We start from the raw sequence: 27,117 nt of genomic DNA on the forward strand, positions 1-27,117 counted from the left end.
GGTGCCAAGTTACGGGATGTAGACCTGAGGTTGAAAAGGATCCTAAAGGGAGCAGGAAAGAATCCCCTAATTATCCTTCATGTGGGAACAAATGATACGGCTAGATTCTTGCTGGAAAGTATTAAGGGAGACTATGCTAGGCTGGGGAAGACGCTTAAGGAAATCAAAGCTCAGGTGATCTTTAGTGGGATCCCGCCTGTTCCTAGAGAAGAGCAACAAAGGTGTGACAAGATTATGATTGTCAACAGATGGCTTAGGCAGTGGTGCTACAAGGAGGGCTTTGGGAAGTATGGCCACTGGGAGACATTCATGGACAGAGGACAGTTCTCTCGGGATGGACTTCTTCTGAGTAGGGAAGGAAATAGACTTCTAGGATCAAGGCTGGCACAACTGATAAAGAGAGCTTTAAACTAGGAATTTGGGGGAGATGATTGGGAGATGTCCAGGTAATCTCCACACCAGATTTTAGCATTGAGAGGGAAGACGACGAAGTAAGAAAGGATACAGCCGTGGGTAGGAAAATGTATATAAGGAGTGAGGGCGGTGTGGATACTAGTCTAATAGGTTATACTGGCTGTAGAATGACTATGCCTAATAGGGTACAAAATGTGAGCGAGGCCAAACAGCAAAAATTAAGATGTTTGTACACCAATGCGAGGAGCCTAGGTAACGAAATGGAGGAACTAGAGCTACTGGTGCAGGAAGTGAAACCAGATATTATAGGGACAACAAAAACATGGTGGAATAGTAGTCATGACTGGACTACAGGTATTGAAGGGTATGTGCTGTTTAGGAAAGACAGAAATAAAGGTGGTGGAGTAGCATTGTATATCAATGATGAGGTAGAATGTAAAGAAATAAGAAGCGATGCAATGGATAAGAGAGTCCGTCTGGGCAAAAATTACATTGGGGAAGAAAACTAGTCTGAGCCTCTCCTACGATAGTGCTTGGGGTGTGCTATAGACTTCCGGTATCTAATCTGGATATGGATAGAGCCCTTTTTAATGGTTTTTAATATAGTAAATACTACTGGAAACTGCGTGATCATGGGAGACTTTAACTTCGCAGATATAGACTGGAGGACCAGTGCTAGTAGTAATAATATGGCTCAGATGTTCCTAGATGCGATAGCTGATGGATTCCTTCATCAAGTAGTTGCTGAACCGACTAGAGGGGATGCCATTTTAGATTTAATTTTGGTGAGTAGCGAGGACCTCATAGAAGAAATGGTTGTAGGGGATAATCTTGGCTCAAGTGATCATGAGCTAATTCAGTTCAAACTGAACGGAAGGATTAACAAAAATAAATCTGCAACTAGGGTTTTTGATTTCAAAAGGGCTGACTTTCAAAAATTAAGGAAATTAGTTAGGGAAGTGGATTGGACTGAAGAACTTATGGATCTAAAGGTAGAGGAGGCCTGGGATTACTTTAAATCAAAGCTGCAGAAGCTATCGGAAGTCTGTATCACAAGAAAGGGGAAAAAATTCATAGGAAGGAGTTGTAGACCAAGCTGGATGAGCAAGCATCTTAGAGAGGTGATTAAGAAGAAGCAGAAAGCATACAGGGAGTGGAAGATGGGAGGGATCAGCAAGGAAAGCTACCTTATTGAAGTCAGAATATGTAGGGATAAAGTGAGACAGGCTAAAAGTCGAGTAGAGTTGGACATTGCAAAGGGAATTAAAACCAATAGTAAAAGGTTCTATAGCCATATAAATAAGAAGGAAACTAAGAAAGAAGAAGTGGGGCCGCTTAACACTGAGGATGGAGTGGAGGTTAAAGATAATCTAAGCATGGCCCAATATTTAAACAAATACTTTGCCTCAGTCTTTAATAAGGCTAAAGAGGATCTTAGGGATAATGGTAGCATGACAAATGGGAATGAGGATATGGAGGTAGATATTACCATATCTGAGGTAGAAGCGAAACTCAAACAGCTTAATGGGACTAAATCGGGGGGCCCAGATAATCTTCATCCAAGAATATTAAAGGAATTGGCACCTGAAATTACAAGCCCATTAGCAAGAATTTTTAATGAATCTGTAAACTCAGGAGTTGTACCGAATGATTGGACTATTGCTAATGTAGTTCCTATTTTTAAGAAAGGAAAAAAAAGTGATCCGGATAACTACAGGCCAGTTAGTTTGACATCTGTAGTATGCAAGGTCCTGGAAAAAATTTTGGAGGAGAAATTAGTTAAGGACATTGAAGTCAATGGTAAATGGGACAAAATACAACATGGTTTTACAAAAGGTAGATCGTGCCAAACCAACCTAATCTCCTTTTTTGAAAAAGTAACAGATTTTTTAGATAAAGGAAATGCAGTGGATCTAATTTACCTAGATTTCAGTAAGGCATTTGATACCATGCCACATAGGGAATTATTAGTTAAATTGGAGAAGATGGGGATCAATATGAACATCAAAATGTGGATAAGGAATTGGTTAAAGGGGAGACTGCAATGGGTCCTACTGAAAGGCGAACTACCAGGCTGGAGGGAGGTTACCAGTGGAGTTCCTCAGGGATCGGTTTTGGGACCAATCTTATTTAATCTTTTTATTATTGACCTTGGCACAAAAAGTGGGAGTGTGCTAATAAAGTTTGCAGATGATACAAATCTGGGAGGTATTGCCAATTCAGAGAAGGATCGGGATATTATACAGGAGGATCTGGATGACCTTGTAAACTGGAGTAATAGCAATAGGATGAAATTTAATAGTGAGAAGTGTAAGGTTATGCATTTAGGGATTAATAACAAGAATTTTATTTATAAGTTGGGGACGCATCAATTAGAAGTAACGGAAGAGGAGAAGGACCTTGGAGTATTGGTTGATCATAGGATGACTATGAGCTGCTAATGTGATATGGCTGTGAAAAAAGCTAATGCGGTTTTGGGATGCATCAGGAGAGGCATTTCCAGTAGGGATAAGGAGGTTTTAGTACCTTTATACAAGGCACTGGTGAGACCTCACCTGGAATACTTTGTGCCGTTCTGGTCTCCCATGTTTAAGAAGGATGAATTCAAACTGGAGCAGGTACAGAGAAGGGCTACTAGGATGATCCAAGGAATGGAAAACTTGTCTTATGAAAGGAGACTTAAGGAGCTTGGCTTGTTTAGCCTAACCAAAAGAAGGTTGAGGGGAGATATGATTGCTCTCTGTAAATATATCAGAGGGATAAATACAGGAGAGGGAGAGGAATTATTTCAGCTCAGCACCAATGTGGACACAAGAACAAATGGATATAAACTGGCCACCAGGAAGTTTAGACTTGAAATTAGATGAAGGTTTCTAACCATCAGAGGAGTGAAGTTTTGGAATAGCCTTCCAAGGGAAGCAATGGGGGCAAAAGATCTGTCTGGTTTTAAGAATCTACGCGATAAGTTTATGGAGGAGATGGTATGATGGGATAATGTGATTTTGGTAAGTAATTGATCTTTAAATATTCAGGGTAAATAGGCCTAATCCCCTGAGATGGGATATTAGATGGATGTAATCTGAGTTACCCAGGAAAGAATTTTCTGTAGTATCTGGCTGGTGAATCTTGCCCATATGCTCAGGGTTTAGCTGATCGCCAAATTTGGGGTCTGGAAGGAATTTTCCTCCAGGGAAGATTGGAGAGGCCCTGGAGGGTTTTTGCCTTCCTCTGTAGCATGGGGCACGGGTCACTTGAGGGAGGATTCTCTGCTCCTTGAAGACTTTAAATCACAATTTGAGGACTTCAATAGCTCAGACATAGGTGAGGTTTTTTGTAGGAGTGGGTGGGTGAGATTCTGTGGCCTGCGCTGTGCAGGAGGTTGGACTAGATGATCAGAATGGTCCCTTCTGACCTTAGTATCTATGCATCTATGACCTTCTGAGGTCTCTTCCAACCCTAATCTTCCATGATTCTTATGTTCTATTAACTTGCCTCAATAAACCACTTTGGGACAAGTAGAGCAGGACAATTGAATCACGTTTTACATAAGACATGATAGGTATGCATATGCAGTCTAATACTTTCCACTTTTCTTTATTGAATATACATCCTTCTTTACTCAGGATTTTGCCCACTTTTCCAAAAAGTGAAAATGACAATATATGCAAGATGTCTTCTCCTCCCTTTTCCTTTAATCTCCAACCTCACCTTCACACTGTCCCACCCATCCACTCCAATGAAACAGAATAAAGGCCACATTGTGCCTCACCCTTATGTAGGCATAGAGCAGGGGTGGGCAAAGTTTTTGGCCCGAGGGCCACATCAGGGTTGCAAAACGGTATGAAGGGCTTTTTAGGGAAGGCTGTGCCTCCGCAAACAGCCTGGCCCTGGCCCCATCCGCTCCCTCCCATGTCCTGCCCCCTGATTGCCCCCCAGGACCCTCGACCCATCCAACCTCCCCCCGCTCCTTGTCCTCTGACTGCCCCCTCCCACGACCCCTGTCACTAACTGCCCCCCCAAGACCCCACCCCCTATCAGACGCCTCTGCTTCCTGGCTGCTGACGGCCCCCTGAATCTCCACCCCATTCAACCACCCCCTATCCCCTGACTGCCCCCTGGGACCACCTGCCCCCATCCAATCCCCCTCTCCCGCTTACCAGGCCACTCAGAGCAGCAGGACAGGTTTATTGGAAAGCCTGGGAGGTGGGCAGACATAAGTCACACTGCCCATGTGGCAGCATGGCTGCAGGGGAGAGAGGGGACAGCAGGGAGGGGCCGGAGGCTTGCCTCCCCAGCCAGGAGCCGGGCAGGACAGTCCCACGGGCCAGATGTGGCCCACGGGCTGTGGTTTGCCCACCTCTGGCATAGAGGGTGCAACAAACTAACAATCTACCCATTCTGGCACTCCTCATGTAAGCACTGGACACATCTTCAGGCTCATGGCGATCTCCCCTCCTACCTGACCCCTCACCAACCTGTGAATGGAACTGGGGGAGTGTACTGAACCCCAGGGACTGGTGTTGCATTCTTCCTGCAGCCCAAGGACTTCAAAGAGCAATGTAGCAAAATTGCACTATTTTATCATCACTCAAGTAGTTAAACTGGAGTACACTGAAATGAGCCACTGCATAGTCACACTCATGAAGGCACGTGCATCATATGACCTCCTCATTAACAAACTAAGGAAGTACAACTAGATGGAGCTTCAAAAAGGTGGGTGCATAACTGGTTGGAAAACAGTTCCCAGAGAGTAGTTATCAATGGTTCACAGTCATGCTGAAAGGGCATATCAAATGGAGTTCCAGAGGGATCAGTTCTGGGTCCAGTTCTTTTTAAATCTCCATCAGTGATTTAGATAATGGCATAGAGAGAGTACACTTGTAAAGTCTGTGGATGATACCAAGCTAGGAGGGGTTGCAATTGCTTTGAAGTATAGGATGAAAATTCAAAATGATCTGAACAAACTGAAGAAATGATCTGAGGCAAATAGGATGAAATTCAATAAGGACAAATGCAAAGTACTCCACTTAGTAAGGAGCAATTGCGTGCACACATACAAAATGGGAAATGACTGCCTACAAAGGAGTACTGTTGAAAGGGATCTAGGGGTCATAGTGGACCAGAAGCTAAATATGAGTCAATAGTGTAACACTGTCGCAAAAAAAGCAAACATCATTCTGGGATGCATAAGCAGGAACGTTGTAAGCAAGACATGAGAAGTAATTCTTCCACTTTACTCCATGCTGATTAGGCCTCAACTGGAGTATTGAGTTCAGTTCTAGGTGCCACATTTCAGGAAAGATGTGGACAAATTGGAAAAAGTCAAGAGAAGAGCAACAAAAATGATTAAATGTCTAGAAAATATGACCTATGAGGGAAGATTGAAAGAACTGGGTTTGTTTAGTCTGGAAAAGAGAAGACTGAGAAGGGGCATGATAACAGTTTCCAAGTACCTAAAAGGTTGTTACAAGGAAGAGGGAGAAAAAATATTATCTTTAACCTCTGATGATAGGACAAGAAGCAATGGGCTTAAATTGCAGCCAGGGAGGTTTAGGTTGAACATTAGGAAAAACTTCCTAACTGTCAGAGTGGTTAAGCACTGGAATAAATTGTCTAGGGAGCTTGTGGAATCTCCCTCATTTGAGATTTTTAAGAGCAGGTTAGACAAATACCTGTCAGGGATGGTCTAGATGTTACGTGGTCCTGCCGTGAGTGCACGGGATGGACTAGATGACCTCTCGAGGTTCCTTCCAGTCCTAGGATTCTATGATCCTGAGTCACCAGGATGTTCTGGGGAGCAGTGTCCAGTGGAGCTCCTCACCCTCATCTCTTCCTCCCATCCTGGAAGGTTCTCAGGGTATCAAAAAGGAAGTGGCCCCAACCACCCTTCAGCTCCTTCCTCTAATTTGAGAATTCATAACATGAGACTCCAAAAAGTGGGGAAAGTGGGTGGGGAGTGTGACTATGCAGAGGCTTATCTTGGAAAACAACAGTTATAGGTAAGTAATCTGTATTTCCTCTTCAAGGGGCTAAATGAGGGTACAGTTATGGGTGGAGGTCTCCAGTCTGGGACTCCAGTTAGAGGTGTATACAGAGAGGCAGATTTATATACGAAAACCATTGCTTTTCAAGATGGTCTCATTGTACTTGCTGCTTGTAGTTTTGAGGCACCCATGGCACAGAAAGGAAAGCACCTCAAGAACACTTCTGAAAATGAAAAAGAGCTCTGCCTCTGGACCCCAGAGCTGAATAGAACATCCCTCAGGCTGTTAGTCCAATCACACAGCCTTTTGTCCCATGCCAGCTAGCCCTATTGCCCACTCTGGCAAACCTAATTTGTATCGTGGCCAGGAAGCAAATTCACACACCAGTAAGTGTAGGTGATAGATATCTCAACCCTTAAGTGTGATTGCAAAAGCTCCAGCTTAGTTAGTTATTTCTGAAAGACTTGATACAGGCCTCATTCCCTTGTAAGATGGGAGGAATTGAAGCTGGGTTCAAGGCAGTCAGATGCTGAGCCTGTTCCACTGGACCTGATTATCCAGGTTTGGTAAAGCAAAGGATGGTTGTCCCTAGATGTTTCTACCACCCTTTAGGTGCAGTACTGATCTAAAGCAGACCTACAACACTCAGTTTCTTCTCTGTAGATACATTGTCATGCACCTTTCATTTCTTATAGAAGAAGATGGTTCCAGGCACCTCTTGTTTCCCGTGCAAAGAGGTTTTGAAACCACTAAGCAGTCCCTTCGGGGGCCATTAGTCATCCTCTGACACCAGAACTGGGGCGTGCTTCTCCTACAGACACTGTGGAGCTGGAAAAAACTATGGATTCATAAGACATCTCAGAATCAATAGGAATGAGTGAGGGAAAGAGATAACAGCAACCTCACATTCTAAAAGAGCCTTTGAAGCAGGCATCAATTCTTAGCCTGTCAGATCTTGAGCAGCTGCATTCTTGTAAACCTGACTCTGGGCAACTGAATTTCTGCTAAAAATATTAGGGACCAATTTTCAAAGGTTTAGGTGCCTAAAGATGCACATAAGCATTTCTTGGGATTTTCAAAAATGTCTGTGCCCCATATTCCAGGAGTTAGGTTCATGGGCACTTTTAAAAGTCCCATTAGGTGCTTATCTGCATTGTTAGGCACCTAAACCTTTGAAAATTTGGTCCTAAATCCTTAGGGATGGGCTGGATAACCTTCTAGAATCCAGGGAACTGAAAGCTCTAGAAATAAATAAATTGGCTGGGAAGATGCTGAGAGGATGAAAATCTAAGAATGGATTTGTGTCTCTCCTTTCACTTTCAGGATGAGGGTCTATTAGATGGAACATCAGAAGGGAAAACCATCTGCCTAGCAAGCAAGATACCTACAAGTGTATGTATCTGGAAATGGCCAGACAGGAAGCACCGGTAAAGACACCATTTTATAACTGAGTGATCCCCTACCCCCATCTGACCTGAAGCTTGTAATGCATCTTCCAGTGTTGTGAGGACCTAAACATTAGACTGTTTGTTCACACCATTAAAGAGTGGAGACTGCGGTACCAGAGACCAATGACCTGGCTTCACTGTTCCAGAGCCACTGGACAAAGGGCTTGCCCTTGTCAAAGTTGTTGGATCATCATGGCTGGCTGAATACCAGGTAATTGGATCCCTCCTTGGAAGTCATGCACCTGCAGTCCCTCATATCTGGGTGCCCAATCAAAGCTTTGTGGCCACAGCTCCATGGTGTGCTGCAGGATTTGGGTTTTGTGGCCCCAGATCCAGGTCTAGCTGCCAGATCCAAGTTTTGCAGCCCTGCATCCTCTGGGAAAGGGATCCAAAGGCCAGGGCAAATTCAGATACATGGCCAAACCTGCTAGGGCAACCTGGAACAATTCAGGGACCTTGATGGTGAATGGATCCTTAAATGGATGCTGGACTTACAGATGACCAAATTTAAATGGACTGTACCTGAGGAGTGTGTGAGGTAGCCTTCCCACTTTCAAGAGTCCAGACAAAGCCCATGCTGGGTGGGCATCTGCTTTTCTCTTCTTTCCCTATAGTAAACCAGACTAAGTGACAATCAATCTACTAGCTGAGCAGTGAACAGCTGAGAGGCTAACAGAGGGAGTTTGCCTGGGATCTGCCTGAGAGGAGGTACGCTAAGGGCTGCATTAGGGAGGCTGTGTTGGTGAGTATCTGAGTGTCTGTTGTGGGGACAGTTTTACCGTATGCTTGATTGGTTGTTTGAAAAGTGTGAATTGGGAGTCCTTTGTTCCAGGTGAGCCTTGAGTGGGCCTGACTGTTATAAAAAGCCAGTCAGCTGAGCAGCGAACCACAGAGAGGCTAACAGAGGGAGTTCGACTGGGGAGAGCCCACTGAAGCTTACATCTTGACAGCTTCTCTGAGTAGTTACTACAGCTCCTGAGGAAGCTCATAGAAGGAAGGTAATATGGATGGGGAGTGTTCATCTGTTGTGACCTGCACTGGATGTGCCATGTTTGTCTTTCTTCCACAGGATAGAAGCAACTGTGTCTGTACAAAGTGCAAGCTGGTCTCCATATTGGAAGAGAAGCTTCAAGGTCTGGAGCAACAGGTATCGACCCTGCGTTGCATAAGAGAAACTTAAGATTTCCTGGACAGACGTCAGGATATGCTTCTACAGACACAACGTTCTGAAATTTCAGAGCAAGCTGCACTGCTGGGACAGGAGGACGGTGAAGAAATTTGGCAGCATGTGACCTCCAGAAGAAGAAAGGGGAGCGTCCATGTACCAGCAATGCAGATACAGGTAAGTAACCATTTTCATGTTCTTTACACAGGTACTAATGTGGAGAGTGGACTAGATGACGCATCTGAGGGATGGGAACAGAAGGACACTCCGCTGATTGGAAGGCATGAGATGCACTGTCCTAAGGTTGGGGGTTCCACGTCATGGTGGGAGTCTGTTATAGACCACTGGACCAGGGGGATGAGGCTTTCTTCCGGCAACTCACGGAAGTTACTAGATCACAGGCCCTGGTTCTCATGGGAGACTGCAATCAACCTGATATCTCCTGGGAGAGCAATACAGCAGTGCACAGACAATCCAGGAAGTTTTTGGAAAGTGTAGGGGAAAATTTCCTGGTGCAAGTGCTGGAGGAACCAACTAGGGGCAGAACTCTTCTTGACCTGCTGCTCACAAACCGGGAAGAATTAGTAGGGGAAGCAGAAGTGGATGGGATACTGGGAGGCAATGACCATGAGAAAGTAGAGATCAGGATCCTGACACAGGGAAGGAAAGAGAGCAGCAGAAGACAGACCTTGGACTTCAGAAAAGCAGACTTTGACTCCTTTAGGGAACTGATGGGCAGCATCCCCTGGGAGAATAACAGCATGAGGGGGAAAGGTGTCCAGGAGAGTTGGCTGTATTTTAAATAATCCTTATTGAGGTTTCAGGGACAAACCATCCTGATGTATAGAAAGAATAGCAAATATGGCAGGCGACCAGCTTGGCTTGACAGTGAAATCCTTGCTGATCTTAAACACAAAACAGAAGCTTACAAGAAGTGGAAGATTGGACAAATGCCCAGGGAAGAGTATAAAAATATTGCTATGGAATGCAGGAGTGAAATAAGGAAGGCCAAATCACACTTGGAGTTGCAGCTAGCAAGAGACGTTAAGTGTAACAAGAAGGGTTTCTTCAGGTATGTTAGCAACAAGAAGAAAGTCAAGGAAAGTGTGGGCCCCTTACTGAATGAGGGAGGCAACCTAGTGACAGAGGATGTGGAAAAAACTAATGTACTCAATGCTTTTTTTGCCTCTGTCTTCACGAAGAAGGTCAGCTCCCAGACTACTGCACTGGGCAGCACAGCATGGGGAGGAGGTGACCAGCCCTCTGTGGAGAAAGAAGTGATTCGGGACTCTTTAGAAATGCTGGACGAGCACATGTCCTTGGGACCGGATGCGCTGCATCCGAGAGTGCTAAAGGAGTTGGCGGATGTGATTGCAGAGCCATTGGCCATTATCTTTGAAAACTCATGGCGATCGGGGGACGTCCCGGATGACTGGAAAAAGGCTAATGTAGTGCCCATCTTTAAAAAAGGGAAGGAGTAGGATCCGGGGAACTACAGGCCAGTCAGTCTCACCTCCGTCTCTGGAAAAATCATGAAGCAGGTCCTCAAGGAATCAATTCTGAAGCACTTAGAGGAAAGTGGTCAGCAACAGTCAGCATGGATTCACCAAGGGCAAGTCATGCTTGACTAGTCTAATTGCCTTCTATGACGAGATAACTGGGTCTGTGGATGAGGGGAAAGCAGTGGCTGTGTTGTTCCTTGACTTTAGCAAAATTTTTGACACTGTCTCCCACAGTATTCTTGCCAGCAAGTTAAAGAAGTATGGGCTGGATGAATGGACTATAAGGGGGCTAGATTGTCAGGCTCAACGGGTAGTGATCAATGGCTCCATGTCTAGTTGGCAGCTGGTATCAAGTGGAGTGCCCCAAGGGTCACTCCCTGAGCCGGTTTTGTTCAATATCTTCATAAATGATATGGAGGATGGTGTGGATTGCACCTTCAGCAAGTTCTCAGATGACACTAAACTGGGAGGAGAGGTAGATACACTTGAGGGTAGGGATAGGATACAGAGGGACCTAGACAAATTAGAAGATTGGGCCAAAAGAAAGCTGATGAGGTTCAACAAGGACAAGTGCGGAGTCCTACACTTAGGACAGAAGAATCCCATGCACCGCTACAGACTAGGGACAGAATGGCTTGGCAGCAGTTCTGCAGAAAAGGACCTAGGGGTTACAGTATGAGAAGCTGGATATGAGTCAACAGTGTGCCCTTGTTGCCAAAAAGGCCAATGGCATTTTTGGATGTATAAGTAAGGCCAGCAGATCGAGGGACGTGATCATTCCCCTCTATTCGACATTGAGGCCTCATCTGGAGTACTGTATCCAGTTTTGGGCCCCACACTACAAGAAGGATGTAGAAAAATTGGAAAGCGTCCAGCGGAGGGCAACAAAAATGATTAGGGGACTGGAACACATGACTTATGAGGAGAGGCTGAGGGAACTGGGACTGTTTAGTCTGCAGAAGAGGAGAATGAGGGGGGATTTGATAGCTGCTTTCAACTACCTGAAAGGGGGTTCCAAAGAGGATGGATCTAGACTGTTCTCAGTGGTAGCAGATGACAAAACAAGGAGCAATGATCTCAAGTTGCAGTGGGGGAGGTTTAGATTGGACATTAGGAAAAACGTTTTCACTAGGAGGGTGGTGAAACACTGGAATGCGTTACCTAGGGAGGTGGTGAAATCTCCTTCCTTAGAAGTTTTTAAGGTCAGGCTTGACAAAGCCCTGGCTGGGATGATTTAGTTGAGGATTGGTCCTGCTTTGAGCAGGGGGTTGGACTAGATGACCTCCTGAGGTCCCTTCCAACCCTGATATTCTATGGTTCTATGATACTATAAACAGCATTTGCTTCTGAATGGCAGAGAGAAAGGACGACGATGACAGCAGCATGGAGGGATCTGTATGTGATCTATCAGACCTCTCTGCACTTTCCATAGTAGAAAGTAGCTCAAAGGCAGCTTGGGCTGCTCCTATTTTACACTCTCTGAACACTCTGGGGTGTGGGAGGGAAGAGAAGGGTGAGCAATCCCTACAGACGCTGCTTTCAAGAATATTATGGTAGCTTCCAGCACAGGTGATTTGATCCTACAGTGGGGAATATGCAGGGGCCATTCAAAGGATGACTGTTAAAGTGATGTCTTTCACATTTAATTAACCATCTCCATTTGCCATCACAGGAAGGCGTGAACTTAGCAATAGTAACAATTATAGAACAAAATTTCTGCTAGTTTCCCAAATATATTCAAAATATATTCTAACAATCAACAATGTTTAAGGTGCGTACTCTTACCACAAAGTTCCCGCCTACATATGTTCCACAGGATGATGACAGCTATGATGGAAGTAAAGACGAGTAATACCAAAATTGGTATATCCATCCAAACTGTGGCAAAGAATCATCCAAAAATTATTACAAATTTCAGTTACTGTATTATATTGTTAGAAATGTTTCCCTTTCAGATATAAAAAAAATTGCTCAAAGAGCTCCCATTAGTTTTATTTCTGTGATTTTATTTGATTCAAAATAGAAAAAGTAACGTGGATAATTTTTTGTTCTTTTTTGGAGAAAAAGGAAATAATTCCTAGTGAACACCAAGGCTTAGTCCTGATTCACCCAAGACCAGAAGTTGTATCATCACCTTATACAGCACCACAAACCTTTTTAAGAAATTATTTCATCTGTTTAAGGTCCCAATCCTGCAAACACTTATATGCATGTTTAACTTTTTGTTACCAGTAGTCCCACTGAAATCAATTAAAACATGTGCTCACAGAAAGAGCAGCTTGACTTAGGTGCCTAAGTCCCATTAAGCTCCTGTTTGGCTGCTGCCAAACCATGAAGGCACCTAAATTTGCTCAGCACCCACATTATTGCAGTAAAAGTTCCCTAACTGCTGATGTTTGTTGCCTGGGTGTGCGCACAGCTGCCTCACGGCCTAAACCCCAGAGCCATCCACGAGCCTGGTGTTCCTCTGCCTGATGTGCTGTGGGGGCCTGATGGAGTAGGTGTGCTCAAAGGATGCCTAATTCCACACAAGATGGGGGAGGAAGACTACCTGTCCTGTACTAACTGGCTGTTCATTCTAAGCCCTCCTGTTCTCTCCCTCACAAACTCTGCCTCTCACTGCACCCCTTTACCCTCCTCAATTCTGCTAGTCTCCCTTGCCCATCTCCTTTCAACATCCCCCATCCCTTTACTTTTGGCTCATCCCCTCCTAACAAGAAAGAAAGAAAGAACGAACGAACGAACTGCGGCACTAACATGCCATTTTCTGTTATCTGACTGTTTCACTCTGTTGGTTGTAATATTCCTTCCCCCACCATGTCTCTGTCTGGACTAGTTAGATTGTCAGCTCTTTGGGGCAGAGACCATCTGCTATTCTGTGTTTGTGTAGTACCGAGCACAGAGAGGCCTCACACTTGGCTGGCCCTTCGGCATGACAACAATAAACATGATTAATGTTAATAATAATAATGTCAACTCTGGTCTCCCTGGTGTTGCTAACGGATTTTCTGGGGTCTCAGAGGATGCATTTTATGAGCTTCTAAAACATTTAACTAAAGTATTTTTTTTCCAAAATATTACCTTGTCCCTGAAGTTAAACAGGTTAAAAGGCAACACCACCACAATTTAAAACATTTTAAATTAAAAAAAAAAAAAGTTTTTCCCTCTCAACAGTCCATTTTCTCTCTTAGCTCTTGTGATGTACCTATTCCACCAGTTATCTATACACCACTGAGTCTTCCAGCCAAGACAGAACATAGTTTGAATGTAAAAAACATAAGCAGAAGAAAGGAAAAGAAAGAAAAGGTTGTTTTAAACCTAATTTCTCAATCATGAAAAAGCTTAAAAAAAAGGGAACAAGCTTTGTCCCTTTGCAGGTCACTTCTAACAGGCAGTCTTTTTCCTATGATATTGACACTACAAAGAATCCCACATGTGGCAAGGCAGATTTGGAACAGATGGAGAGAGTTCTCAGCAGGCTGAGGACAGGAATAAAAAAAAACTTCTCTCTGTCCTTAAGCACACCCTCTCCTTCCTCCAGGGCCCGTCCATACCGCTAGAGGGCCTCTTCCTCGCTCTCATCACACAGCTGTGGGCTGAGGCATGGACCCTTTGGTGCTGCAAGGCAGAGAATACATGCTCCCAGAAGAGATCTCTGCTGGACACACCCACTCCTCCCTCTGTTTCTCCTGGGGGAGGTGCTGATGTTTGCCATCTCCACCCCAATACAGTCATTGCTGTCATTGCTCCTTCTTCAGCAGAGGATGGTATCTCACCCCTATTTAGGCACGGTGTTACTGTATCATGTGATAGCTGCACATTGCATATAATCCATCATCAAAACATCTGCAGATATCCTTATGGAAAAGGTTCCAACTAAGGAAACAATTGCATATGCCACCTCCATGAACTGGAGTCAAGCAATGCAGTAACATCTCCTTTTCTTCTTCTTCTTACATCCTCCCCCTTTCCCTCCTCCTCCAAATATTAGCCCTTCTCCTGTCCCTTCCTGAGATGTTATTTCCCCTCTCCTCAGTAGCCCACCTCTCCCCCCCTCCAATCTCTACCACCATGAGAATTTTAAAATACCTTGTTCTACGTTCCTGTTTCCATTCCAGAATGTAATTTGCTCATTTTGGAAGGAAAATCAATTCTACCTGTGAGGGGAGGGGATGAAAAATGAGACACTAGACAGGTATGAAAAATAAAGACTTCCAGTTTTTCCAAATATTTCAGTAGTATTTGCCATGTGGCTACAGTGTATTAATTTATATGGATTCTAATAGGAAATGTATTAATTATATATTTATCTAGACCATCCAAGTTCTGATATTGGTGGCATAAACCACAGATTATAGTTTCACTTACAAGTAATACTGCAATTTGCATTTATAAGATTTGGAACAGGATCTGGAAAATAAATGGATAAGAAGGTTGGCAAAATATAGATGAAGTGCACATATTTTCACTGGTGTAGTACAGTTGATGGTAATGATAGATACTCCTGTCACTTTGATGGGTGAGTGATATTACTGTTGATAAATTATAATCTACTGTGATATAAATTTATACAGAGTGTATGGGTTTGCAATACCAACTTCACATCAATATCTAACATTCACATGAATGGATATCACAGATGCACAGAATTTGCAACATATCTAGAGGAGGGTTCTCTCTTTTTCAGGGCAGCTCTCATTCCAGTAGCACCACACGGTTGTAATACATTGTGTCTGGTACAGCTCAGGACCACAAACCAGAAATGAAGTCCAGGCCTACCTTCATCATGCCGCACTGGCTAAAGCTCTGTCGTAGAAATGCATGTTCAGTGCATAGGCCCTTACTTCATTTGGGACTTTGCTGCATTCGGTGCATATCCAGGCCCTGCAAATTTATTTTATTCCTGCTTCCTTTTTATTTTAGTAATATCAGATTAACAGGAATATCAACTCTGGGTCTCCTCAGGTGTCTAGAAGATTTGTTAAGGCTATAAGAATATGCATAAAGAAAAGGAGAACTTGTGGCACCTTAGAGACTAACAAATTTATTAGAGCATAAGCTTTCGTGAGCTACCTCTCACTTCATCGGATGCATTTGGTGGAAAAAACAGAGGAGAGATTTATACATACACACACACAGAGAACATGAAACAATGGGTTTATCATACACACTGTAAGGAGAGTGATCACTTAAGATAAACCTTTCATAGTGACAAGCAAGGTGGGCTAATTCCAGCAGTTAACAAGAATATCAGAGGAACAGTGGGGGGTGGGGTGGGAGCGAGAAATACCATGGGGAAATAGTTTTACTTTGTGTAATGACTCATCCATTCCCAGTCTCTATTCAAGCCTAAGTTAATTGTATCCAGTTTGCAAATTAATTCCAATTCAGCAGTCTCTCGTTGGAGTCTGTTTTTGAAGCTTTTTTGTTGAAATATAGCCACTCTTAGGTCTGTGATCGAGTGACCAGAGAGATTGAAGTGTTCTCCAACTGGTTTTTGAATGTTATAATTCTTGACGTCTGATTTGTGTCCATTCATTCTTTTACGTAGACACTGTCCAGTTTGGCCAATATACATAGCAGAGGGGCATTGCTGGCACATGATGGCATATATCACATTGGTAGATGCGCAGGTGAACGAGCCTCTGATAGTGTGGCTGATGTGATTAGGCCCTATGATGGTATCCCCTGAATAGATATGTGGACAGAGTTGGCAACGGGCTTTGTTGCAAGGATAGGTTCCTGGGTTAGTGGTTCTGTTGTGTGGTGTGTGGTTGCTGGTGAGTATTTGCTTCAGATTGGGGGGCTGTCTGTAAGCAAGGACTGGTCTGTCTCCCAAGATCTGTGAGAGTGATGGGTCGTCCTTGGATTTCTACATAGACTGCTTCCGCCGACGTGCATGAGCTGAAATTGTGGAAAAGCAGCATCGCTTACCCCATAACCTCAGCCATGCAGAACACAGTGCCATCCACAGCCTCAGAAACAACTCTGACATCATAATCAAAAAGGCTGACAAAGGAGGTGCTGTCGTCATCATGAATAGGTCGGAGTATGAACAAGAGGCTACTAGGCAGCTCTCCAACACCACTTTCTACAAGCCATTACCCTCTGATCCCACTGAGTTACCAAAAGAAACTACAGCATTTGCTCAAGAAACTCCCTGAAAAAGCACAAGAACAAATCCGCACAGACACACCCCTGGAGCCCCGACCTGGGGTATTCTATCTGCTACCCAAGATCCATAAACCTGGAAATCCTGGACGCCCCATCATCTCAGGCATTGGCACCCTGACAGCAGGATTGTCTGGCTATGTAGACTCCCTCCTCAGGCCCTTCGTTACCAGCACTCCCAGCTATCTTCGAGACACCACCGATTTCCTGAGGAAACTACAGTCCATTGCTGATCTTCCTAAAAACACCATCCTAGCCACTATGGATGTAGAAGCCTCTACACCAACATTCCACACAAAGATGGACTACAAGCCGTCAGGAACAGTATCCCCGATACTGTCACGGCTAACCTGGTGGCAGAACTTTGTGACTTTGTCCTGACCCATAACTATTTCACATTTGGTGACAATGTATACCTTCAAATCAGCGGCACTGCAATGGGTACCCGCATGGCCCCACAGTATGCCAACATTTTTATGGCTGACTTAGAACAATGCTTCCTCAGCTCTCGTCCCCTAATGCCCCTACTCTACTTGCGCTACATTGATGACATCTTCATCATCTGGACCCATGGAAAAGAAGCTCTTGAGGAATTCCACCATGATTTCAACAATTTCCATCCCACCATCAACCTCAGCCTGGACCAGTCCACACAAGAGATCCACTTCCTGGACACTACGGTGCTAATAAGCGATGGTCACATAAACACCACCCTATATCGGAAACCTACTGACCGCTATTCCTACCTACATGCCTCTAGCTTTCATCCAGATCATACCACTCGATCCATTGTCTACAGCCAAGCGCTACGATATAACCGCATTTGCTCCAACCTCTCAGACAGAGACAAACACCTACAAGATCTCTATCATGCATTCCTACAGCTACAATACAATACCCACCTGCTGAAGTGAAGAAACAGATTGACAGAGCCAGAAGAGTACCCAGAAGTCACCTACTACAGGACAGGCCCAGCAAAGAAAAGAACAGAACGCCACTAGCTATCACCTTCAGCCCCCAACTAAAACCTCTCCAACGCATCATCAAGGATCTACAACCTATCCTGAAGGATTACCCATCACTCTCACAGATCTTGGGAGACAGGCCAGTCCTTGATTATGTGCCAGCAATGCCCCTCTGCTATGTATATTGGCCAAACTGGACAGTGTCTACGTAAAAGAATGAATGGACACAAATCAGACGTCAAGAATTATAACATTCAAAAACCAGTTGGAGAACACTTCAATCTCTCTGGTCACTCGATCACAGACCTAAGAGTGGCTATACTTCAACAAAAAAGCTTCAAAAACAGACTCCAACGAGAGACTGCTGAATTGGAATTAATTTGCAAACTGGATACAATTAACTTAGGCTTGAATAGAGACTGGGAATGGATGAGTCATTACACAAAGTAAAACTATTTCCCCATGGTATTTCTCCCTCCCACCCCAACCCCCCACTGTTCCTCTGATATTCTTGTTAACTGCTGGAATTAGCCTACCTTGCTTGTCACCATGAAAGGTTTTCCTCCTTCCCCCCCCCCCCACTGCTGGTGATGGCTTATCTTAAGTGATCACTCTCCTTACAGTGTGTATGATAAACCCATTGTTTCATGTTCTCTCTCTCTGTGTGTGTGTGTGTGTGTGTGTGTGTGTGTGTAAATCTCTCCTCTGTTTTTTCCACCAAATGCATCCGATGAAGTGAGCTGTAGCTCATGAAAGCTTATGCTCTAATAAATTTGTTAGTCTCTAAGGTGCCACAAGTACTCCTTTTCTTTTTGCGAATACAGACTAACACGGCTGCTACTCTAAAAGAAGATGCATGTGATTAACTGCACATGCTATAATCAAGGGAATTAGGGTACTGACTCTTTAAAAGAGTCCTTTCTCCAAAATGTTAGTCATTGAAGTTAAATAAGTATCAACAACAACAAACAAAAACCAATTTTTTTAAACTTTCTGAATTAAAAAATTATTACACCACCGGGATGTGATTTGGATATGGATATAGACCTCTTTAATCTTTTTAATGGAGCAAATAGTAATGGGAATTGTGTGATCATGGGAGACTTTAACTTCCCAGGTATAGACTGGAGGACAAGTGCTAGTAATAATAATAGGGCTCAAATTTTCCTGGATGCGATAGCTGATGGATTCCTTCACCAAGTAGTTGCTGAATCAATAAGAAGGGATGCCATTTTAGATTTATTTTTGGTGAGTAGTGAAGACCTCATAGAAGAAATGGTTGTAGGGGACAACCTTGGTTCGAGTGATCATGAGCTAATTCAGTTAAACTAAATGGAAGGATAAACAAAAATAGATCTGTAACTAGGGTTTTTAATTTCAAAAGGGCTAACTTTAAAAAAATAAGGAAATTAGTTAGGGAAGTGGATTGGACTGAAGAACTAGTGGATCTAAAGGTGGAGGAGGCCTAGAATTACTTCAAGTCAAAGTTGCAGAAACTATCAGAAGCCTGCATCCCAAGAAAGGGGGGGGGAAATCATAGGGAGGAGTTGTAGACCAAGCTGGATGAGCAAGTATCTCAGAGAAGTGATTAAGAAAAATCAGAAAGGAGTGGAAGATGGGAGGGATCAGCAAGGAAAGCTACCTTGTTGAGGTCAGAACATGTAGGGATAAAGAGAGACAGGCCAAAAGCCATGTAGAGTTGGACTTTGCAAAGGGAATTAAAACCAAGAGTAAAAAAGTTCTATAGCCATATAAATAAAAAGAAAACAAAGAAAGAAGTGGGACCGCTAAACACTGAGGATGGAGCAGAAGTTAAGGATAACCTAGGCATGGCCCAATATCTAAACAAATACTTTGCCCAAGTTTTTAATGAGACTAATGAGGAGCTTAGGGACAATGGCAGAATGACAAATAGGAATGAGGATATGGAGGTATATATTACCGCATCCAAAGTAAAAGCCAAACTCGAACAGCTTAATAGGTCTAAATTGGGGGGCCCAGATAATCTTCATCCAAGAATATTAAAGTAACTGGCATATAAAATTGCAAGCCCATTAACAAGAATTTTTAATGAATCTGTAAACTCAAGGGTTGTACTATACAGTTGGAGAATTGCTAACATAGTTCCTATTTTTAAGAAAGGAAAAAAATGGGATCCGGGTACCTACAGGCCTGTTAGTTTGACATCTGTAGTATGCAAGGTCTTGGAAAAAATTTTGAAGGAGAAAGTAGTTAAGGACATTGAGATCAATGGTAATTGCGACAAAATACAACATGGTTTTACAAAAGGTAGATCATGCCAAACCAACCCGATCTCTTTCTTTGAGAAGGTAACAGTTTCTTTAGACAAAGAAAATACAGTGGATCTAATTTACCTCAATTTCAGTGAGGCATTTGATACAGTTTCACATGGGGAATTATTAGTTAAATTGGAAAAGATGGAGATCAGTATGAAAATTGAAAGGTGGATATGGAACTGGTTAAAGAGTCATTCTGAAAGGTGAACTGTCAGGCTGGAGGGAGGTCACTAGTGGAGTTCCTCAGGGATTGGTTTTGAGACCAATCTAATTTAATCTTTTTATTACTGACCTTGGCACAAAAAGTGGGAGTGTGCTAATAAAGTTTGTAGATGACACAAGTTGGGAGGTATTGCCAATACAGAGAAGGACCAGGATATCATACAGGAAGATCTGGATGACCTTATAAACTGGAGTAATAGTAATAGGATGAAATTTAATAGTGAGAAGTGCAAGATCTTGCATTTAGGGATTAATAACAAAAATTCTTGTTATAAACTGGGGACTCATCAGTTGGAAGTAACAGAGGAGGAGAAGGTCCTCTGAGTATTGGTTGATCACAGGATGACCATGAGCCGCCATTGTGATGTGGCCGTGAAAAAAGCAAATGCGGTCTTGGGATGCATCGGGCGAGGTATTTCCAGTCGAGATAAGGAGGTGTTAGTACCGTTATACAAGGCATTGGTGAGACCTCATCTGGAATATTGTGTGACGTTCTGGTCTCCCATGTTTAAAAATGATGAATTCAAACTGGAACAGCTACAGAGAAGGGCTACTCGGATGATCCGAGGAATGGAAAACCTGTTTTATGAAAGGAGACTCAAAGAGCTTGGCTTCTTTAGCCTAACCAAAAGAAGGCTCAGGGGAGATACGATTGTTCTCTATAAGTATATCAGAGGGATAAATATTAGGGAGAGAGAGGAATTATTTAAGCTCAGTACCAATGTGGACACAAGAACAAATGGATATAAAATGGTCATCAGGAAGTTTAGACTTGAAATTAGACGAAGATTTCTAACCATCAGAGGAGTGAAGTTCTAGAACAGCCTTCCAAGGGAAGTAGTGGGAGCAAAAGATATATCTGGCTTCAAGACTAAGCTTGATAAATTTGTGGAGGAGATGGGATGATGGGATAGTCTACTTTTGGCATTTAATTGTTCTTTGACTATTGGTGGTAAAGATGTCCAGTGGTCTATGATGGGATGTTAGATGGGGTGGGATCTGAGTTTTCGCAAAGAATTCTTTCCTGGGTCTCTGGCTGGTGAGTCTTGCGCACATGCTCAGGGTTGAGCGGATCGCCATATTTGGGGTCAGGAAGGAATTTTCCTCCGAGGCAGATTGGCAGAGGCCCTGGGGGGTTTTCGCCTTCCCCTCCAGCATGGGGCACGGGTCTCTTGCTGGAGGATTCTCTGCACCTTGAAGTCTTTACATCATCATTTGAGGACTTCAATAGCTCAGACATAGGTTAGGGGATTATTATAGGAGTGGGTGGGTGAGATTCTGTGGCCTGTGTTGTGCTGGTCAGACTAGACGATCATAATGGTCCCTTCTGACCTTAAAGTCTATGAGTCTTTCTCCTTCTTCCCTCCTCTCACCTACCCTCCATTTTTTAGTGGATGAATACACTTTTTTCGGGATGGGGGGTCCATTTCTAATCAGTGATTCTCATCACACCACCTCCAATTTCAGAAATAAAATTATCAAAAGCACTAATGACATTTAGGCTCCCAACTCCCATTGGAAGTCCATGAGAGTTGGGTGCTTAACTCCCTTTTGTGTCTTTGAAAATTTCCTGCTATGAGTACGCTGTTCATTAAACTGGGAGTTGGTTTCATTTGTTGGAATCCGAATAAATTAATTATGCTGCATTTACGCTATATTTCCTCCAACATTACACTTTTTGATATGTTTTGTGGTAAAAGTGTATATTTCAAAATAATATTACAAAGTAACTATGATGTGAAAAAAGTATTTAAGTTATTTGGATGCAAAAATAAAATGTATGAATTACTGGGTTGATTTTGACCCTCCAGCTTCTGATATTTTCCCATAAACCATGATATATTCACAGGTTAAAGTTTCACTTACCAGCAATATTGGAAGTTGCAGTTATAGGATGCGGAAGAGGATCTAGAAATCAAATGGATGAGAAGGTGAGCCAAGTGTTGGCCAAATTTTTCACAGATGTACTACAGTTGACGGTGGATTTTTACAGTCATTGTATCCAGAGGAGAGATGTCTTTTTGCAGGGCTGCTGCCATGACAGTACTAGGTCACTTTTGTAGCACAAGCCTGGACTGGGTCTGGCCCAGCTCAGGATCACAAAGCAGAAGTGAGGCTCAAGTCTGCCTCTGTCATGCTGCTTCGGCTTCAGCTCTGCCTTAGAAATGCATGTTCCACACAAAGGTTCCAACAGCACCTGGTCTTACTCTTTGGAGAATTTGGCCAGGACTCACTGATGGTGATTGCTGCTTCTGCTACTCCTTTTCCTGCTGCTGGGTTGGCCTGAGGCTGAAGGCCACATCTCCAAAGCTTTGGAAGCTGGGGCTGCTGGTGTACACAACTGCATTCTTGGCCATTAAACTTGTGCATCATTTGCCTCCAATAGGCCAAAGTGCTGGCTAAGGCTTCCTCCCAAGCTTCCACCACATGCCAAACCAGCTCCTGAGTGCATATTACTTCCTCTCATCACACAATGGTTGAAACTTCTGTACCCCACCTCCACCTCCTCGTTCACTTCCTCTGCAGCTCCCTGCAAAAGTGACCTCCCTGCATGGGACCAACCTCCTTTGACAGAGCAGCCAGGATGCACCCAACCTTCGTCACCTTCTACTCGTACCCTCCTCACAAAATGGCTGAAAACTTGTTTTCTATTCCTGACATTTTTAGAAATGAACTTAGAAATGAAAGGAAAAGGCCTGGGTAGAGACCATCGAATTGTGGAAGTCAATGAATGGCTACACAGGTGGTGTCAGAGAGAAGGCTTTGGAGTCTCTGACCATGGGATGGTGTTCCAAGAAGGAGGAATGCTAGGCAGAGATGGGCTCCACCTAATGAAGAGAGGGAAGACCATCTTTGCAAGCACACTGGCTAATCTAGTGAGGAGGGCTTTCAACTAGGTTCACCGCGGGAAGGAGATCAAAGCCCTGAGGTAAGTGGGGAAGTGGGATACTGGGAGGAAGCATGAGCAGGAGAGTGCAAGAGGGGATGGCTCCTGCCTCATACTGAAAAAGAGGGACGATCAGCGAGTTATCTTAAGTGCCTATACACAAATGCAAGGAGCCTGGGCAACAAGCGGGGAGAACTGGAAGTCCTGGCACAGTCAAGGAATTATGATGTGATTACAATAACAGAGACTTGGTGAGATAACTCACATGACTGGAGTACTGTCGTGGATGGATATAAAATGGTTCAGGAAGGACAGGCAGGGCAGAAAATGTGGGGGAGTAGCATTGTATGTAAGGGAGCAGTATGACTGCTCAGAGCTCAAGTATAAAACTGCAGAAAAACCTGAGAGTCTCTGGATTAAGTTTACAAGTGAGAGCAACAAGGGTGAGGTCGTGGTGGGAATCTACTATAGACCACCGGATCAGGGGGATGAGGTGGATGAGGCTCTCTTCCAGCAACTAACAGAAGTTACTAGATTGCAGACCCTGGTTCCCATGGGAGACTTCAATCACTCCGATATCTGCTGGGAGAGCAATACAGCGGTGCACAGACAATCCAGGAAGTTTTTGGAAAGTGTAGGGGATAATTTCCTGGTGCAAGTGCTGGAGGAACCAACTAGGAGCAGAGCTCTTCTTGACCTGCTGCTCACAACCGGGAAGAATTAGAAGGGGAAGCAAAAGTGGATGGGAGCCTGGGAGGCAGTGACAATGAGATGCTCGAGTTCAGGATCCTGATACAGGGAAGAAAGGACAGCCGCAGAATATGGATCCTGGATTTCAGAGAAGCAGACTTTGACTCCCTCAGGGAACTGAGGGCAGGATCCCCTGGGAGAATAACATGAGGGGGAAAGGAGTCTAGGAGAGCTGGCTGTATTTTAAAGAATCTTTATTGAGGTTACAGGGACAAACCATCCTGATGTGTAGAAAGAATAGCAAATATGGCAGGCGACCAGCTTGCCTTAACAGTGAAATCCTTGTTCATCTTAAACACAAAAAAAGCAGCTTACAAGAAGTGGAAGATCAGACAAATGACCGGGGAAGAGTATAAATATATTGTTCGGGCATACAGGAATAAAATCACGAAGACCAAATCACACTTGGAGTTGCAGCTAGCAAGAGATGTTAAGAATAACAAGAAGGGTTTCTTCAGGTATGTTAGCAACAAGAAGAAAGTCAAGGAAAGTGCGGGCCCCTTACTGAAAGAGGGAGGCAACCTAGTGACAGAGGATGTGGAAAAAGCTAATGTACTCAGTACTTTTTTTGCCTTGGTCTTCATGAACAAGGTCAACTCCCAGACTACTGCACTGGGCAGCAAAGCATGGGGAGGAGGTGACCAGCCCTTTATGGAGAAAGAAGTAGTTTGAGACTATTTAGAAAAGCTGGATAAGCACAATTCGATGGGGCTGGATGTGCTGCATCCGAGAGTGCTAAAGGAGTTGGCAGATGTGATTGCAGAGCCATTGGCCATTATTTTTGAAAACTCATGGCGATCAGGGGACGTCCCGGACGACTGGAAAAAGGCTAATGTAGTGCCCATCTTTAAAAAAGGGAAGAAGGAGGATCTTGGGAACTACAGGCCAGTCGGCCACACCTCAGTCTCTGGAAAAATCATGGAGCAGGTCCTCAAGGAAACAATTCTGAAGCACTTAGAGGAGAGGAAAGTGATCAGGAACAGTCAGCATGGATTCACCAAGGGCAAGTCATGCCTGATTAATCTAATTGCCTTCCACAATGAGATAACTGGCTCTGTGGATGAGGGGAAAGCAGTGGACGTGTTGTTCCTTGACTTTAGCAAAGCTTTTGACACGGTCTCCCACAGTATTCTTGCCAGCAAGTTAAAGAAGTATGGGCTGGATGAATGGACTATAAGCTGGATAGAAAGTTGGCTAGATTGTCGGGCTCAATGGGCAGTGATCAATGGATCCATGTCTAGTTGGCAGCCGGTATCAAGTGGAGTGCCCCAAAGGTCGGTTCTTGGGCCAATTTTGTTCAATATCTTCATAAATTATCTGGAGGATGGTGTGGACTGCACCCTCAGCAAGTTTGCAGATGACACTAAACTGGGAGGAGAGGTAGATACGCTGGAGGGTAGGGATAGGATACAGAGGGCCCTAGACAAATTAGAGGATTGGGCCAAAAGAAATTTGATGAGGTTCAACAAGGACAAGGGCAGAGTCCTGCACTTAGGACGGAAGAATCCCATGCACCGCTACAGACTAGGGACTGAATGGCTCGGCAGCAGTTCTACAGAAAAGGACCGAGGGGTTACAGTGGACGAAAAGCTGGATATGAGTCAACAGTGTGCCCTTGTTGCCAAGAAGGCCAATGGCATTTTGGGATGTATAAGTAGGGGCATTGCCAGCAGATGGAGGGACTTAATCTATTCGAAATTGGTAAGGCCTCATCTGGAGTACTGTGTCCAGTTGGGCCCCATACTACAAGAAGGATGTGGAAAAATTGGAAAGCGTCCAGCAGAGGGCAACAAAAATGATTAGGGTACTGGAACACATGACTTATGAGGAGAGGCTGAGGGAACTGGGACTGTTTAGTCTGCGGAAGAGAAGAATGAGGGAGGATTTGAGAGCTGCTTTCAACTACCTGAAAGGGGTTTCCAAGGAGGATTGATCTAGACTGTTCGCAGTGATAGCAGATGACAGAACAAGGACTAATGATCTCAAGTTGCAGTGGGTGAGGTTTAGATTGGATATTAGGAAAAACTTTTTCACTGGGAGGGTGGTGAAACACTGGAATGCGTTATCTAGGGAGGTGGTGGAATCTCCTTTCTTAGAAGTTTTTAAAGTCAGGCTTGACAAAGCCCTGGCTGAGATGATTTAGTTGGGGATTGGTCCTGCTTTGAGCAGGGAGTTGGACTAGATGACCTGCTGAGATCCCTTCCAACCCTGACATTCTCTGATTCTATGAACAGTTATCCAAAACATGAAAAGTGTTCAGAAAAAACAATGTGAAATATTTTGGGGAAAAAAAACAACTTATTTTTCTAAACCAGTGGGATGAAAATGAATGCAACCATTTTTTAAATTATTCATGACTTTTTTCCTTTTTTGCCAACTCAAAATATATAATATTTTTTTCAAATATCAGTTTAACAAATATTTAGTATTTTTAGGAACTAAATTTAAAGTCATTCTAATAAAATAACTGACAAAAATCCAATACAATTCTATCAAAGTTTAAAGCTTCATAAAATACTTTAGCTTTAGAGAGCTACAGGGATGAGAAATGACAGAACTTATGCGTGACCTTCAAAGGACTTGGGAAAAGAAGATTTTGTCTCTTCCCCACCCTCCACACACATTCCATGCTGTATATACAGGGCCTAGAAATTTATTTTATTTTATTATATTCCTGCTTGCATTTTATCTTAGAAATATCAGGCTACCAGGAATATCAACTCTGGTCTCCTTAATTTTCTAGAAGAATTATTAAGGGTCTTAGATGATACACGTAGTTAACTACACATGATATAATCAAGGGAATTACGGTATTGGCTCTTTGAAAAAGAGAATCTTTCCTCAAAATGTGAGTCATTGAAGTTAAATAGGTATCAACAAAAACAAAGAAAAAACAATGCATTTTAATCTGTCTGAATCAAGGTCCCTTTCTTTCTCAAACACCTTACATTCACACTCTTGGCTCTTTCAAAAAGAAAAGGAGTACTTGTGGCACCTTAGAGACTAACAAATTTATTAGAGCATAAGCTTTCGTGAGCTACAGCTCACTTCATCGGATGCATTTGGTGGAAAAAACAGAGTAGAGATTTATATACACACACACAGAGAACATGAAACAATGGGTTTATCATACACACTGTAAGGAGACCACAGAATCCTCCAGTCTAGACAGCACTGGAATTTGTCAGGTAAAAAAAGCAAGCATAAGAATAAAATAAATAAATAAATAAAAAGGCAGGCCTACTTAATTCATCATACAGATGCTAAAAAGGGCAGAAAATCTCCCCCCTGCCCCTCCCCCCCGCACTCCCC

General features: G+C 43.6%; 1 protein-coding gene across 1 annotated transcript in view; it reads right to left on the reverse strand.

The window, feature by feature from the left end:
* LOC122457283 overlaps nucleotides 1-27,117 on the reverse strand; it is an 87,302-nt gene that overhangs the window by 16,901 nt on the left and 43,284 nt on the right. Inside the window, exons 6-8 of the mRNA XM_043501369.1 lie at nucleotides 22,035-22,076; nucleotides 14,882-14,923; nucleotides 12,299-12,391 (exon numbers count right to left, since the gene is read on the reverse strand). Coding sequence (XP_043357304.1) covers nucleotides 12,299-12,391; nucleotides 14,882-14,923; nucleotides 22,035-22,076 — 177 coding nt within the window. The remainder of the gene's footprint in view (nucleotides 1-12,298; nucleotides 12,392-14,881; nucleotides 14,924-22,034; nucleotides 22,077-27,117) is intronic.

Source organism: Dermochelys coriacea, chromosome 23 (assembly GCF_009764565.3).
Source record: "Dermochelys coriacea isolate rDerCor1 chromosome 23, rDerCor1.pri.v4, whole genome shotgun sequence".
Taxonomy (NCBI): Eukaryota; Metazoa; Chordata; order Testudines; family Dermochelyidae; genus Dermochelys; species Dermochelys coriacea.